Source organism: Salvelinus sp. IW2-2015, linkage group LG36, assembly GCF_002910315.2.
Source record: "Salvelinus sp. IW2-2015 linkage group LG36, ASM291031v2, whole genome shotgun sequence".
NCBI classification, from domain to species: Eukaryota; Metazoa; Chordata; class Actinopteri; order Salmoniformes; family Salmonidae; genus Salvelinus; species Salvelinus sp. IW2-2015.
In genome coordinates this window covers 15,286,349-15,303,902 of record NC_036875.1, presented here as the reverse complement: position 1 = coordinate 15,303,902, position 17,554 = coordinate 15,286,349, and the positions used below count along the sequence as shown (strand labels likewise).

Below are 17,554 nucleotides of genomic sequence, written 5' to 3'. Positions count from 1 at the left end.
TCATTCTGTAGGCTACATCACCCAATGCCATGACACATGGGAAGTAGACAGATCCACATAAGGTTTAGGCAAGCTACAGAGCTTATGATAGTGTGCCAAGGAGGTTGAGTAAAGAACTTCAGGTTGAGTAAGGGATGGCCTTTTCCAGTTTTTTCCATCATTCTGTCCCTTTCAATTTCAATCACTCAATGATCATTTCGATGCAGATTTCAGAATGCAGTGTCTATAATACGGTCACCTCATTGGTGATTAAATCTAAAAAAAGCTGACATTACTCCTCACTTTACATGTGTAACAGTACTCTTCTTGCGTTGTGTACAATCAATCATCGACACGAACTTGTAGCACCAGTCATGGAGATTTATTCTGACAGAAACAGCACAAAATTGCACGTCATGCAATGCACGGCTCACCATCCAACTCTGCACTCACGCACTGTACAAAATATACGAACTCCCCCCACCAGACACAGTAAGTTGCTAGCTAGTATTAGCTGGAATTCTCTACAACAAAATGCATAACAAATATGCACAAAAAAAACGCTAAATTGTATGTGTGGTGTTCTAATAACATTTGCAAACAAATTGATATAAATTGTACATTTAAATCATCACTTGGGAGTATAAAAATCACTTTTGACGTACAGTGCTTTGCAACCAACAACTTACCGCTGGTTTGGTGCTTGTTCACTGGGACGATTCTAACTGAAACATCCTCCCTCGTAAGCAAGCTACGCAAACCAGCCAATACGATGCCATGTTGAGAAGGTGAAGGCAAGACGAAACTAATACCAAAAACCTATTGGCTTAACAATAAAGTGGCAAGGGGAATCAATATAACCCTGTTACACATAGAGTTGCACATAGGTTCTAAACAATATACTTCTATCTGATATACTTCAACATTGTGCTCTACTGCAGGGGTGCTCAAAGTGGGACCCTGGGGTCCGTGGAGGTACTGCAGGGGGTCCGCAGCCAGATCTCAAAATATTATTTTATTTTTGTTACATTTCATTTTTTAAATAATATTACCAACAAGAGATTAAACAAATTCTGGCATCTGGTGGATTAAGTTTAGAGGGTGTAATGCAATACAATGTAATAAAGGTCCGACTCCGACAAGATGGCCAGAATTGGATCTCGCCAGTCACTGGCCCGACCAGTAACCTCACTGGCCCGACTAACCTCACTGGCCCGACCAGTAACCTCACTGGCCCGACCAGTAACCTCACTGGCCCGACCAGTAACCTCACTGGCCCGACCAGTAACCTCACTGGCCCGACCAGTAACCTCACTGGCCCGACCAGCATTTTTGCATTCCAGTTCAACATTTACCTGCTCTGTTGCAATCCACCAAAAGTCATGCTATCTGTACTACTATTGCGTCAAATCAGCCTCAAGTCCGTTGTGCAAGAGATGGTGGAGAGAGTAGAGGATGTGGCGCTGAGTAGAGGATGTGTCCCTTTGGAAGACAGGCCAAACTTGAGGGTGTGACACTTTGGGCAGAACATCAATGCCGCAGTTCCAAAAAATGAATGTCTGATGAAAAAATATAGAATCGTAAGCTAAGAAACATGGTACAAATGTGTAAAAAATTGTCCACTAACAGTATTCACATGAAGTGGCGAACCATCATTCATGTTTAGCGAACCACTTTTCTTGTCTTTTAAAAAAAAATAACCTTTTTGTGTGCATGTTATTTTGGCATTAATACATGTCACTTATCAGTTTTTAAACAATGTAAAAAAAAATATATATATATATTTGAGAAAATAAAGCTGCATACAAACTATTTTGCTTTCTTGAGTAAGGCAGCTCCAAAATACAGGTGTTTCAGCCTAGCTCAGTGCTTTCTGTGGTGGTGGGGCAGCCAGCGGAAAATACGGAGCGTAGGGGTTGGTAATGTTCTCTAGTTGTGCCATGATTGCCTCAGTGTTTTGTCACTCATGGGGGCACTACGTCACCGAAAAAAATACAGGTAGAGCTTGAAAATTCAAGCCTCTTGGGTGCTGCCATAGAGTTACATTAGAAGTGCCCATCCAAGAAGGCTCAAGGTCATTGGCAACCAATAAAATGATGTCAAATCATGTTATATCTACCGTAGCTTTGAGTGGACTGATCATGTCAACATCATACTTTCAAAATCTTAGCTAGCAAGCTAGCCGTCATCATCATGAATCAAGTCGACAATCTACTGGCAAGTAATTTTCAATTATGAAGAGAAATTATACATAAAACATATCAGTGCTCATCGGCCATTGGACATAAACATTACACAACAAGTTAGAATTCAACAAGTGGTTTGGAATGAATCAGTGGCTAACCGCAAGCATTGCAAAGCAATCACTAGCCTGCTATTCAGTGGAGTGGGTGTGTGGGCCAAGTCTGGGTATAAGGGTCTGTTTTCCAAGCTTAAAAGAATAAACATTCAATATTATGGGCCAGAAAAGGTTGAATACATTGGCCATGCTGTCGATCCAACATGACTTCTGATGGAATTTCAAGTCGGGAACTCGGGCCTCTTTCTAGAGCTCCGACCTGAAGATCACTGACGTCATGATTCAACTTTTTTTTTTTCCGAGTTCCCAGTTGTCTGAAAGCACCATAAATCCAGAGAATGACAGACTTTGATGACAAAATTTGCCCAAGAAGAACCGCTGAGCCACCTTCCTCTTCAAGTGAGCACAGAACAACAAGGTGAGTCCAAAAATGTATTGTATGCTGCTGCATAAATGATGTAATATGCCAGGGAGATATGTATAATGTAGCTAAGAAAGTAATACCAAGTGTATGCTGTGTAGTAAGCTGTTAGTAGCCCATGTGCCTCACTCTAATAATTTGGTCCCTTTCCTCCTCCTAACTTAGCCTACTGTTCTGACTTGGTGGTGCACATGTAGCCTACAGCCTGTTTTAGAGAAATGTCGTCATTGAATATTGTTATCAATGTCTGCTTATTTGCCCCCTTGATTTATCTTACGCTTCTGACTTGGTGTACAGGGAGATTTTACTGTAAGAATGGCCTATGTTCTGAATTCTGTCGCTGTACATTTCAAAAGTGCTGAACAAATAGGTATGGGTCAATGACGTACAGTGCATTCGGAAAGTACTCAGACCCCTTGACTTTTTCAAATTTTTCTTACGTTACAGTCTTATTTTAAAATGTATTATATTGTTTTCCCCCCTCATCAATCTACACACAAAACTCCATAATGACAAAGCAAAAACATTTGAAAAGGGAAAATAATTAAATTTGAAATACTTTTTATATTCCCTTGAGTGTTACCTATACACTTTAAAAAAATGTTTTTTATATGATTGTTAAATTGATCTACTAAAAAAAAGTCATTCGGTGCGACCATGAATAAAATAAAAAATATTCTGACCAATATTTCAAGCAAAGAGTAAAATATGAATATATACAGCAAAAAGTTTGGACACACCTACTCATTCCAGGGTTTTTCTTTATTTTCACTATTTTCTACACATGCAAAAAACTAGATGACGACTAGTTAACAGTTGTCATTTTGCGAATCAATACTAGAGACTATTGGTAAAATATGATTGAGTGAGGTTATTAAAACTTCTTAGGGATTGCCCCCTTTTTTTCAATTTTCGCCTAAAATGACCTACCCAAATCTATCTGCCTGTAGCTCAGGCCCTGAAGCAAGGATATGCATATTCTTGGTACCATTTGAAAGGAAACACATTGAAGTTTGTGAAAATGTGAATTGAATGTAGGAGAATATAACACATTAGATCTGGTAGAAGAAAATACAAAACAAAACCTCTGGTGTCCACAAGATGGCAGCAGTGTATGTGCAAAGTTTCAGATGGATAACTTCAAGTATGAGCAAACTACAAGACATCTAGTGTGAAGTCACCCAGGTACATTTGGGCAAATCGTGAAGGAGACATTTACATACACATTAGATTTTTCTGCAAGAATATTGACAAATCTGTATACTTGGACTTTGATTTAGCTTTTCCAATATTAGTAAACATATTATAAGTTCATTTGCAAAACACCCAGTTTTCATAACTTCATAACTCTCCATATTCTTATAATTTTTGTCCAAAAGGAAAAGGCTTGCTGTCGCACAAGGTTAGCAGCTACATTTTGCGACAGATACAGGTTTACCGTAAAGCCCAGCTCATTGGCTATCTAGCTAGCTTTGTTTGACCCCGATTGGTGCTTATTTTACAAAGATACAGTTGATCAAGTGAAGACCGCCCGCGTCATCGGCATGCCATGAAGGCGTCGCTCTCTGGCCAATTTTGGTGTCCTATAGAATATACTACACCCCTAATGATCTAGTGAAGTCTGGTTACGTTCTAGGATCTCTGAGGAATAAATACGAATGTGATTTGACTAGTTGAAACAACGTTTAGGGTTAGATTTTCACAGCTTAGTTTCTTTGCAAATTGAAAGAGTTGAAATTCAAAATTGATTGTGTATGCTATATGGACCTTTTTAGGATATGAAAAATGATTTGATCCAACAAAACGACACTTCATGTTATCTCTGGGACTCTTTGGATGAAAACTCAGAGCAATATTTCAGAATGTAAGTACACATTTCACCTTCAGAGTTGAATTTATCAAACCTATCGCGGTGAAAAAAGTGTTTTGTTGTTAGAAGCTATCGTCAAAAAATAGCATGGCATTTTTTCGCAGTAATAGCTACTGTAAATTGGACAGTGCAGTTATATTAACAAGAATTTAATCTTTCAGCCGATATAAGACACTTATATGTACCGACATTTGTTGTTTCTCTAAAATCTGCGATCGTGACACAAGGCGCTGCATGATTTACAACTGTCCCGCTGACGGGATGCCTATCCCTAGCTAACCCGTTACTCTTCTCTTAATACATGTTAGATACATGAGAGAAATAGTAGCTAGCTCGATATATACGCTATATACACTCGATATATACACTATATATACACTATGGTTTTATTTGGCCCCCAAAGTTTTCTGAGGGAGTTTAAAATATATATTTTTTGTTTTTGTACATAAAAGACTGGAAAAACACCAGAAAATCAGCTCCAATTGATTTTTATTTAAGAATCTATTAACGTATTCCCATGCATAATAGACACCTGATCGTATATAAATGTAAACAAGGTTCGAATTATTTTTTTATTCAATAATATTTGTTCTGCCTTCTTCCAGTCAATTTGCAGTCTACAAATTATTTGTAATTGCATTCCGGCCCCCCAACCATCCCCTTAAGAAAATATTGGCACGCAGCTGAATCTAGTTGATGATCCCTGGGATAAAGGGAATGGATGACTCCCCTTTTCTCTGTATGTTTTTGTTCTCTTCACCAGGATAGTGAGATGGGGGGGTCCAGGCACCAAAAGAAAAGTACTATCCGGTGAAACACTTCAGTTTTCGCTGTGCTGTGGTTTTTGGTTCGTTAACTTAACCATTTATTTTTCTAAGCTGTGCTCACATTCTATACATGGTGCATTTCTTTATAATTTTTTCTATGAGGGGGTAGGCATGCTCAACATGGCGTTCCATGATGCAATCAAAGGCACTAGATCTAAATAAGAGGACTCTTAGTCCTTACACAATGCCAGTTTTTGCCCAGAGGCTGCTAAGGTTTTTGTCAACGATGTCCTCCATTTCTATAAGATGATGACGTACTTGGTTATGGTGGCTTTTAGTCTTGCGGCATGCCTACTTTGCATTTGCCTGTTTTTTTTGTGATTTTGACAGCTTCTTTTCCAGGAGCTGCATTCTCTTATTAACATAACATCTGTATGAGATTAACTTTGTGATATTTTTGTTTCAATGTGTGTGCAATTAATCACTGTGTGCGCATCTTTAATTGCTATGAACTTTGTGGTTGGCTTACATATTTTTCTACTAAATCTGTTGCAGATTGAGGGGGTGGATTCATGCAATTTAATCTGGTAGGTACTGCCTCGGAGGAAAGTGTCTTCCGGAAAAGTATCATATGACTGAAATGTATTTTTATTGACAAAGATGGTCAATAATCAGAATAAAACACTCTTCAAAGTGCTCCTCGCACACAGCGTAACCCCCTTTCTTCAGGTCCTCAAAGGACTTCTGCAGACTGATGTCACTACGCCTGATGTTTCTCAGCCACATGTTCCTCCTGAGTAATTACAAAAGTGTGTTAGGTTTAATCTCACATTTTATTGAATTCAACTGGATGTTGGTCTATGCTTCAGGTCTCCTGTTTTATAGTTCATTTAGTAGTGTCGTGGTTTCTATAACATCTGTGGTAGAACATTGTAGTTTGTAGATAATAGTTAATGGTTATGTCCTCTATCCCTGTTATTCACCCTGATTGTTTTTAATAGTACTCTACAGTTAATTTAAAAAGCAGCCAAGTTGTTTTTTCTCTCTGTATGTGTAAGAGGAGTGTGACGTAGACTCCAGAAGTCATAAGAAAGGCAGCCTTTCTTGCTACTCCTGTGACCAGTACCCAAATGAGGACCTTACATTCTTACTGATCGTGTCCTGCTATAGTTAGTCGTGTATATGGACTCATTTCTTAATTCTGCAGACATCTGGGGTCTACGCCACACTCCTCTTCAATCAAAACGGACACTCCTCTCTGTGAGACACCACCTTAATAAACATTGCCTGATTAGCAACATCCCCAATAACAGAGAACATATTATAGAATAAAGACCCACACTTGATCCTGTCCTATGAAACATTACAATAAAGACCCACACTTGATCCTGTCCTATGAAACATTACAATAAAGACCCACACTTTATCCTGTCCTATGAAAACATTACAATAAGACCCACACTTTATCCTGTCCTATGAAAACATTACAATAAAGACCCACACTTTATCATGTCCTATGAAACATTACAATAAAGACCCACACTTTATCATGTCCTATGAAACATTACAATAAAGACCCACACTTGATCCTGTCATATGAAACATTACAATAAAGACCCACACTTTATCCTGTCCTATGAAACATTACAATAAAGACCCACACTTTATCCTGTCCTATGAAAACATTACAATAAAGACCCACACTTTATCCTATGAAACATTTTCAGCTGCTGCCTCTTAAACCCAACAGATGTTGTTGAAGCTCTGCTCTAATGCTACACATGGTGTATGTCTTTTTGTACCATTATCCTGTTGAGGGGATGCATGCACAATGTGATCAAATGCTCTACTTTCATGGTTTTGATATGTTCTATATGTTTCACCATGTTAACAGGCATTTAATAACTGTACAAACTTTTGAGTTTTGTCTATTTTCTGAAGATGCATATAATTATAGTAGACTATATTTTGTGGTATTCTTACTTAATATGATCATAGGGCAACAGAACATAAGTAATTGCCTATACAATGTTTTACAGACATCTACCATCATTTAAGAGGTACTTTATGGTGTTCTACAACTCGATAAATGACTTTGCAATGACCCAGTGTCACAAATGGCTTCTATTGATTGTGCAGCATACCCTGGGATGGCCTTGGATGTAATATGGCTGGGCACATTGGTAAACTAATGTTAGCTAGCCATGCTGCCTCATGCTAGTTGTGTTAAAACCAGCTGTAGATTTGTTTCATTACTGATATCGAGCATGTTTTATCTATCAGTGAACATTGCTTTGGTGAGTGATTCGATGGGTAGTCATGGATACAGCACTACTGATTACACAACCAACGACGTGTGCCTCGCCGTGCGATAATTACTCCAAATGCATCTTTATTATTTATTACATACTGTAATGACCTGACAAGATCATAAAGGAACAATTGTCCAGACAGAGGGTTGAGTTTACCAATTGACGGTTTATTAACCCAACTTTACACAGGCTACTGTTTGGCCGTAGCCCACGCCAAATAAACGAAAGATACCCCACAAGCCAACCGTGACCTTCTCTTGGGAAGCCCAGACGTAAGAGAGAGAACAATGGCTAAACCTGGTCTTAACTTCCAATGCTCCATCCCCCTGCTTAACCACCCTCCACGCCACTCCGCCAAACACCAGGATGCCCGGCATCAGAACATTCCAGGCATCCCCGTGATTGGCAGATAGCAGGTTGATTGGCATGTCGGACCCCGCGAACACTGGTAAGTACAACACAACCCACTAATAGCCTACCACATAACACACCGCTGTCTGTGTGGGTCACTACAATACCTTTCAACGTCTGTTGGAAACTGGAATTTCGCTCCCTTCCATTTTACAGTAAACAAGGTATTTATTGATGACATATGTTTCTTATTGTGAAAAAAAGTTGATTCACAGAAGTAGTACTAGTATTGAGGAAAACTTCCAAAGAAATCAATTTCTATCTTTTCAAGCCAAGTACGTATTTGTTTTTTGTGAATTAGCTAGCCAGCTAGATATCTACTTGGGACAAGCTAGCTAGCTACCGCCAAGAAGAGGATGAAGACCATTTGTGCCTTACTGAATATGCATGACGTTCATTAGGAAAACGGCCACTATCTAGTGCATTTTCTCCCACTGCCGGCAAACGCCAACCGGATGTCTCACATTTATACATCTGGGGAAATATCTGTCTCATCTATCTGTGTCAAAACTATTAAATAACACATATAGCCACCCTTTACCTTGATGACAGCTTTGCAAACTCTTGGCATTCTTTCAACCAGCTTCATGAGGTAGTCACCTGGAATGCATTTCAATTAACAGTTGTGCCTTGTTAAAAGTTAATTTGTGGAATTTATTTCCTTCTTGGGATAAAGGTGTTGTCACAAGGTAGGGTTGGTATACAGAAGATAGCCCTATTTGGTAAAAGACCAAGTCCATATTATGGCAAGAACAGCTCAAATAAGCAAAGAGAAACGACAGTGCATCATTACACTAAGACATGAAGGTCAGTCAGTCTGGAAAATTTCAAGAACTTTTAAAGTTTCTTCAAGTGCAGTTGCAAAAACCATCCAGAGCTATGATGAAACTGGCTTTCATGAGGACCGCCAGAGGAAAGGAAGACCCAGAGTTACCTCTGCTGCAGAGGATACGTTCATTACAGTTAACTGCACCTCAGATTGCAGCCCAAATAAATGTATTGCAGAGTTCAAGTAACAAACACATCTCAACATCAACAGTTCAGAGGAGACTGGCCTCCACAATCACCAGACCTCAATGGTTTTGGATGAGTTGTACCGCAGAGCGAAGGAAAAGTAGCCAACAAGTGCTCAGCATATGTGGGAACTCCTACAAGACTGTTGGAAAAGCATTCCGCATGAAGCTGGTTGAGAATGCCAAGAGTGTGCAAAGCTGTCATCAAGGCATCAAATATAAAATATATTTTGATTTGTTAATCACTTTTTTGATTACTACATGATTATATATGTGTTATTTCATAGTGTTGATATCTTCACTATTATTCTACAATGTAGAAAATAGTAAAAATAAAGAAAAACCCTGGAATGAGTAGGTGTCCAAACTTTTGACTGGTACTGTACATGGTCTCAAATATTCAACATTAAAGAATTATACGTTACAGTATAATATGTCTTTGTTTTTTCACTTTACACTGGATGACCCGTCAACTAAAACTTATGTTAATGACAATGCCTCCATGCAACGTAAAATCAATTAGAGGAAGTTTCAGTACCACTAATGATTTAGTTACGGGGGTGAGCGATAGAAGTCATGGTTACCTGCAGGAAGTCCCCAGAGTGCTGTGCATAGAGGAGAGCCAAGGTACTTGGAACATAGTGGACTCCTGTATCCCATCTCTGTCAGCTAGGCAAAGACCAACTTCCCCACCACATAGTGACAGTGGAGAGAGGGATGGAGAAAGAGTAAAAGTACAAAAACTGCCAGAGTAATCAAATCTGTATTTCAAATAGACTATCTCAAAGTGTGCAGTTAGTGGTTTACAATATTGGCTATTTAGTTTGGAGTTTGATCACTCCCCCTCACCCCATCTCAATCAAGGGCCTCTTCCCCAGTGAGGGCCTTCCGTGTCTGTTCTCCCCCTGCCTCTCCATCCTCTGCCAATCCCTCGCAGTCATGCTGGTCTTTCAAGTCCTCATTCCATACTAACCCCTTGATAACTTAGCTAGCTAGCTACAATGCTCTTGGTTAAATCAAACATACTAACTTTTATACGTGGTTAAATATTAACTAGCTAGCTGCTAGCTGACGCTAACCTAGCATGCCTAATCAATAGCCTGATTTAATAACAGAATATTGAAATCATAGTTGATTAGTTAGGTTCTTGACTGAAAAACATTCAATATTAATTTGAGAGCAGAGATTTTTGTTTTGTTTTGCAGAGATACTGTACTCTCACAAATACACTTCATTCCCACATGGATTTCACCTCTCTCACCAAAAAAGATTTGCTCTCGCAACTGTAATCGTTTACTATAATTTTATTACAGGTGAAAATTACACCAGTAGATTTTTTGCCCCTGGCCAAATGGGCCAATGAGTGGAAAAAAAGTTAACATTGGATACTGGTAAAATTATTAATCTACAAGTTATGCTCTTAACCTGGCAACATGGGCCTGGGAGGCTCACAGGGATATTGATATCCACAGTATTCCACCAATTATACATTTTTCAACTCAGTACTTATTGTAATTCCCCCCTTTTGTTGTTGTTGCATAGATGCACTGTAATTTAAGCTGTAAAACTGCAAAGTTCTCTCTGCCTCATGGTAAAATGTGTAGAATTCCAGGAAATTAGCTTGAAAACAGATTGGTTCTCTCCGATGCCAAGGGATGGGCCTTCCCAGGCCAGAGACTTGGTTTGTCTAGCCCTGCACTGCCAAAGTCATAGTAAAACTCCTTGTATGCTATTTTTATTTAACTCAAGTTGTGTTCTGATTATGAGGGGGTCCCCGATTCATTTGCTATCACAAAAGGGGTTCCTCGGGGTCCCAAGCCGCAAAAAGTTTGAGAACCCCCTGCTCTACTGTACAAGCAGATGCCACAGGTTAAATGCTCTGTGGGAGCTAAACTCCAGCCCTCCAGGTGGCGATATAACGCCTTATCCTGATTTCAGCTAACCCATTTCCTAACGAGGCAGAAGCTTCCTGCTTCTGGTTGTAAACAGAAAGGAGTTGCAGCTGGCTGTGGTCATCCACACTTTTACAGTAGCTGTATGTATTTACAATATAATATATGATAGAATCTCCGAGACTTGAAAAGAGGGACAGATGAAGGTGGAACAGATCTATAAATTGGAGTAGCAGAGTTTGGTGGTGTGTACAGTGTGTGTATGTATAGGCAGCAGCATGGCCAGTGGACAGCTGTACAGAGGGAGCGTTAATGTGTGTGTGTGTGTGTGTGTGTGGTGTGTGTGTGTGTGTGTGTGTTGTGTGTGTGTGTGTGTGTGTGTGTGTGTGTGTGTGTGTGTGTGTGTGTACAGGCGGCAGCATGGCCAGTGGACAGCTGTCTAGAGAAGAGGCGTTGGCGTGTGTGGGGTGCAGACACGCGTGTCACATATTGCTCTATGCAGACACAGAAGCTCAGCTGTTCGAAGAAATCCCCATCAGACACATCATACTGGTGAGAGAGCAGGATGTGTGCGTGCACGTGTTAGTAATCTCCACAATCAGAACCAAATCTCCTGGGCACACTGGTCGGTGGCCAGCTATATTTTGCCTGTCATGAGAGACTAGTGTTAGTTACTTCATTTATCTCCCTCCACAGATGCAGATGCGTTTCGATGGTCTGTTGGGTTTCCCTGGCGGGTGAGTGATGTCATACAGAGAATATTACTCTAGACTAGTGGAAGGGACGGATTGGGATTCAGAATACTGTATATGTGCTCTGACATCTGACCTTTGACCTCAGTCTCGTTGACCCGTCAGAAGAATCCCTAGAGGAGGGCCTGAGCAGGGAACTGTGGGAGGAGCTGGGCTTCTCACTGTCAGTCACCGTGGAGGATCATGTGTCTTCCTGCCACAACCCTTCCTCCTCTTCCTCTCACCTCATTACTCACTTCTATGCCCGGAGAATGGAAGAGAAAGAGATCAGGGAGGTCGAAAAGGCAGCTGCTAGCACAGCAACAGACCATGGCCATGAGGTAGCATTTGTGTGTACAGTATGTGTTCATTTGTCTTTCCGGCATTCCTTGCATCCTATCTCCCCGCTACCTTCTCAACCCCTCCTATCTTCCAGGTGATGGGGATGGTCCGAGTTCCTCTCTATACACTAAAGGGAGGAGGAGGAGGGCTTCCCTCGTTCTTGTCCCACTCCTTTATTGGGAACTCTCGATCTCAGCTGGAGGACGCTCTAGTGCGCTTCGGCCTGGTGACACCCGAGGAGCTACAGACAGCACTCACACACGCAGAGCAGAGGAGAAAACAACCTTGGGGGGGGGCAGCCTAATCACACACACAATGTAAGAAATTACATTAAATATTACTATTTCCTGTTAGTATGTTACACACAGTTCTGTATTATCAAATTGTATAACTTACTCTATATACAGTTGAAGTCGGATGTTTACATACACCTTAGCCAAATACATTTAAACTCAGTTTTTCACAATTCCTGACATTTAATCCTAGTAAAAATTCACCTGTCTCTAGGTCAGTTAGGGATCACCATTTTATTTTAAGAATGTGAAATGTCAGAATAATAGTAGAGAGAATTATTTATTTCACCTTTTATTTCTTTCATCACATTCTCAGTGGGTCAGAAATGTAATACACTCAATTAGTTTTTGAGCATTGCCTTTAAATAGTTTAACTTGGTCAAATGTTTTGGGTAGCCTTCCACAAGCTTCCCACAATAAGTTGGGTGTATTTTGACCCATTCCTCCTGACAGAGCTGGTGTAGCTGGGTCAGGTTTGTTGGCCTCCTGCTCGCACACACTTCTTCAGTTCTACACCACACATTTTCCATGGGATTGAGATCAGGGCTTTGTGATGGCCACTCCAATACCTTGACTTGTTGTCCTTAAGCCATTTTGCCACAACTTTGGAAGTATACTTGGTGTCATGTCCATTTGGAAGACCCATTTGCGACCAAGCTTTAATTTCCTGATGATGTCTTGAGATGTTGCTTCAATATATCACATACTTTTCCTACCTTATGATGCCATCTATTTGTGAAGTGCACCAGTCTCCTGCAGCAAAGCCACCCCACAACATGACGCTGCCACCCCGTGCTTCACAGTTGGGATGGTGTTCTTCGGCTTGCAAGCCTCCCATTTTCCTCCAAACTATACGAAGGTCAGCATGGCCAAACAGTTCAATTTTTTGTTCATCAGACCAGAGGACATTTCTCCAAAAAGTTATTCTTTGTCCCCATGCGCAGTAGCAAACCGTAGTCTGGCTTTTTTATTGGTGTTTGGAACAGTGGCTTCTTCCTTGCTGAGCGGCCTTTCAGGTTATGTCGATATAGGACTCGTTTTACTGTGGATATAGATACTTTTGTACCTGTTTCCTCCAGCATCTTCACAAGGTCCTTTGCTGTTGTTCTGGGATTTATTTGCACTTTCGCACCAAAGTACGTTCATCTCGCTCAGGAACGTGTCTCTCTCTCTGTATGACGGCTGCGTGGTCCCATGGTGTTTATACTTGCGTACTATTGTTTGTACAGATGAACGTGGTACCTTCAGGCGTTTGGAAATTGCTCCAAGGATGAACCAGACTTGTGCAGGTCTACATTTTTTTTTCTGAGGTCTTGGCTGATTTTATTTTATTTCCCATGATGTTAAGCAAAGAGGCACTGAATTTGAAGGTAGGCCTTGAAATACATCCACAGGTACACCTCCAGTTGACTCAAATTATGTCAATTAGCCTATCAGAAGTTTCTAAAGCCAAGCTGTTTAAAGGCACAGTCAACTTAGTGTATGTAAACTTCTGACCCACTGGAATTGTGATACAGTGAATTATACGTGAAATAATCTGTCTGTAAACAATTGTTTGGAAAAATTACTTGCGCTGTCATGCACACAGTAGATGTCCTAACTGACTTACCAAAACTTTGGTTTGTTAACAAGAAATGTGTGGAGTGGTTGAAAAACGAGTTTTAATGACTCCAACCTAAGTGTATGTAAACTTCCGACTTCAACTGTAGCTGGCAAATAGCTTAGCATTAGCTCATTATAATCAGAACAACCTAAAAAAAAATTTTTAGAAAAATTACTTGTGTCATGCACAAAGTAGATGTCCTAACCGACTTGCCAAAACTATAGTTTAACAAGACATTTGTGGAGTGGTTGAAAAATGAGTTTTAATGACTCCAACCTAAGTGTATGTAAACCTCCGACTTCAATCTATAGCCTCCATGTTAAATAATGTAATGTACACAATTAGCCACTAGATGGCGGACAGAACAAGGTAACTCCTGGGCCTGGTTTCCCAAAGGCATCTTAAGGCTAATAAGTTCATCGTTAGAACCTTCGTAGGAGCATTGTTAAATCTCCGAGCTGTTTCCCCAAATCCATAGTTATTTACATTACACTTTTAAACACTCGTAATTTAACGCCTGCTTAAGACCACTCGTAGAACAGCTAAGTGGGTCATTAGAGGTTGTTTGCCCTTCCGTGTCACTTTATACAAAAGATCTCTGCTAAACATCGAATCACATGGTTTATCCACCTCTGTGACTGCCGATAACTTCAGAAAGAAGTTGACTTCGAAAACAAAGTTGCCAATGTCTTTGCAATTGTCTACAAACAAGCAATGTACAGAGTATACCAAACATTAGGAACACCTTCCAAATATTGAGTCCCCCCCCCCTCCTTTAGGTGGTGGGACCATTCTTGATACACACAGGAAATTGTTGAGCATTAAAAACCCAGCAACATTGCAGTTCTTGACAGAAACCGGTGCACCTTGCACCTACTACCATACCCCGTTCAAAGGCACTTAAATATTTTGTCTTGCCCATTCAACCTTTGAATGGCACACATACAGTGGCTTGCCTTACAACCTGGAATTAAAATAGATTTTTGCGGGATTTGTATCATTTGATTTACACAACATGCCTACCACTTTGAAGATACAAAATATTTTTTGTGAAACAAACAAGAAATCACACACACAAAAAAACTTGAGCATGCATAACTATTCACCCCCACCCCCCCCATCAAAGTTAATACTTTGTGGAAACACATTTTGCAGCCATTACAGCTGCAAGTCTCTTGGGGTATGTCTCTATAAGCTTGGCACATCTAGCCAGTGGGATTTTTGCCCATTCTTCAAGGCAAAACTGCTCCAGCATCTTCAAGTTGGATGGGTTCCACAGATTCTCAATTGGATTGAGGTCTGGGATTTGACTAGGCCATTCCAAGACATTTAAATGTTTCCCCATAAACCAGTCGACTGTTGCTTTAGCAGTATGCTTAGGGTCATTGTCCTGCTGGAAAGTGAACCTCCGACCCAGTCTCAAATCTCTGGAAGACCGAAACAGGTTTCCCTCAAGAATTTTTCTATATTTAGCGCCATCCATCATTCCTTCAATTCTGACCAGTTTCCTAGTCCCTGCCGATGGAAAAACATCACCACAGCATGATACTGCCACCACCATGCTTCACTGTGGGGATGATATTCTCAGGGTGATGAGAGGTGTTGGGTTTGCGCCAGACATAGCGTTTTCCTTGATGGCCAAAAAGCTACATTTTAGTCACATCTGACCAGAGAACGTTCTTCCATATGTTTGGGGAGTCTCACATGCCTTTTGGCGAACACCAAATGTGTTTGCTTATTGTTTTTCTTTAAGCAATGGCTTTTTTCTGGCCACTCTTCCGTAAAGTCCAGCTCTGTGGAGTGTACGGCTTAAAGTGGTCCTATGGACAGATACTCCAATCTCAGCTGTGGAGCTTTGCAGGTCCTTTAGGGTTATCTTTGGTCTCTTTGTTGCCTCTGATTAATGCCTGGCCCGTGAGTTTTGGTGGGCGGCCATCTCTTGGCAGGTTTGTTGTGGTGCCATATTCTTTCCATTTTTTAATAATGGATTTAATGGTACTCCGCGGGATGTTCAAAGTTTCTGATATTTTTTTATAACCCAACCCTGATCTGCACTTCTCCGCAACTTTGTCCCTGACCTGTTTGGAGAGCTCCTTGGTCTTAATGGTGCCGCTTGCTTAGTGGTGTTGCAGACTCTGGGGCCTTTCAGAACAAGTGTATATATACTGAGATCATGTGACACTTAGATTGCACACAGGAGGACTTTATTTAACTAATTATGTGACTTCTGAAGGTAATTGGTTGCACCAGATCTTATTTAGGTGCTTCATAGCAAAAGGGGTGAATACATACGCACGCACCACTTTACCGTTTTTTATTTTTGTATAATTTTTTTAAACAAGTATTTTTTTTCTCACTTCACCAATTTGGACTATTTGGTGTATGTCCATTTCATGAAATACAAATAAAAATCAATTTAAATGACAGGTTGTAATGCAACAAAATAGAGAACGCCAAGGGGGATATATACTTTTGCAAGGCACTGTACACAATTCATGTCTCAAGGCCAAAAAAATAATTATTTAACCTGTCTCCTCCCCTTCATCTACACTGATTGAAGTGTATTTAACAAATGACCATAGCTTTCACCTGGTCAGTCTTATGTCATGGAAAGAGCAGGTGTGCTTTATGTTTTGTCCACGAAGATGCTTCAAATGAATACCAGGATGACTGCTTTAAAATATAAATACAGGCTATAGGTCTATTTCAATCATATTGAAATACATTTCATGTTCAATCAATTGAGTTCTATTTTTCTACTTGTAGGTTAATGTCTGTAATTTGTCTCAATATAGTTCATGATGTGTAGCCTAACGTGCGCAATGACTTGCCAAATTTTCATTTAGTGCATTATAGAGTAAGCATTAGAATTAGACAACTGAATATTTGCAGCCATAGGTGATATCTTTCTAGGAGCTGATCCATTGTCGGTATTGAGGAATAATTATAATATTAAGGTAAGATTTGAATGGAAAAAGCTGATCCGAGAGCAGCATTGCCTTTCTTTCAATCCTATCAGTATCGACACATGCCTGAGCGAACGTTGTAGGAATGATGCAACGTTGGCCAGTGGCGCAGTGGTCTAACACACTGCATCTCAGTGCAAGAGGCATCACTGCAGTACCTAGTTTGAATCCAGGCTGCATCACATCCGGCCGTGATTGGGAGTCCCTTAGGGCGGTGCACAATTGGCCCAGCGTCGTCCGGGTTTGGCCGGCATTGTAAATAAGAATGTTCTTAACTGACTTGCCAAGTTAAAAAGGTTAAATACATTTAAAAAATAAACACTCATAAGCCTAAATTCAATCACTATCGGGAGACCGGGCCTTGGTCAAGAAAGGCAGAGAAAAGTGCCTGCTCTGTATTAACACGGTGCACTAGAGCCAGCAGTGGAGGAGTACTGAGAAAAGGTTTACATTAAATTCCTCCACACTTTGAAAGACAACAGCAGTGAGTGTCAACACTCTGAAATGCTGCAGATCTGCAACAGTGGAGAGATCCTTCTCCAAGCTGAATTTGACTACGCCTCATCTTGGTGGTCAAAATGGAGAGTCGTAAAGAAAGGGCGAGGGGCTGGGATTGTTTGTGTGTTTAGCGCTAGAATGAAAAAATAAAAGACAA

The 17,554-nt window shown here is 40.5% G+C and overlaps 1 protein-coding gene across 2 annotated transcripts; it reads left to right on the top strand.

Annotated features, from left to right (window-relative positions):
- The first annotated feature begins 11,039 nt into the window (after nt 1-11,039).
- Nucleotides 11,040-12,655, top strand: zgc:103759 (U8 snoRNA-decapping enzyme). Of its 2 annotated transcripts, none has more exons than XM_023981550.2 (5): nt 11,040-11,107; nt 11,377-11,516; nt 11,661-11,701; nt 11,805-12,036; nt 12,132-12,655. In XM_023981550.2, exons 2-5 carry the CDS (start codon nt 11,385-11,387, stop codon nt 12,339-12,341), a joined length of 615 nt encoding a protein of 204 aa, XP_023837318.1. In that variant the 5' UTR covers nt 11,040-11,107; nt 11,377-11,384; the 3' UTR covers nt 12,342-12,655. The 2 variants fall into 2 exon arrangements, with proteins under 2 accessions (XP_023837318.1, XP_023837317.1); XM_023981549.2 differs by having other exon boundaries at nt 11,050-11,209.
- The last annotated feature ends 4,899 nt before the right edge of the window (nt 12,656-17,554 follow it).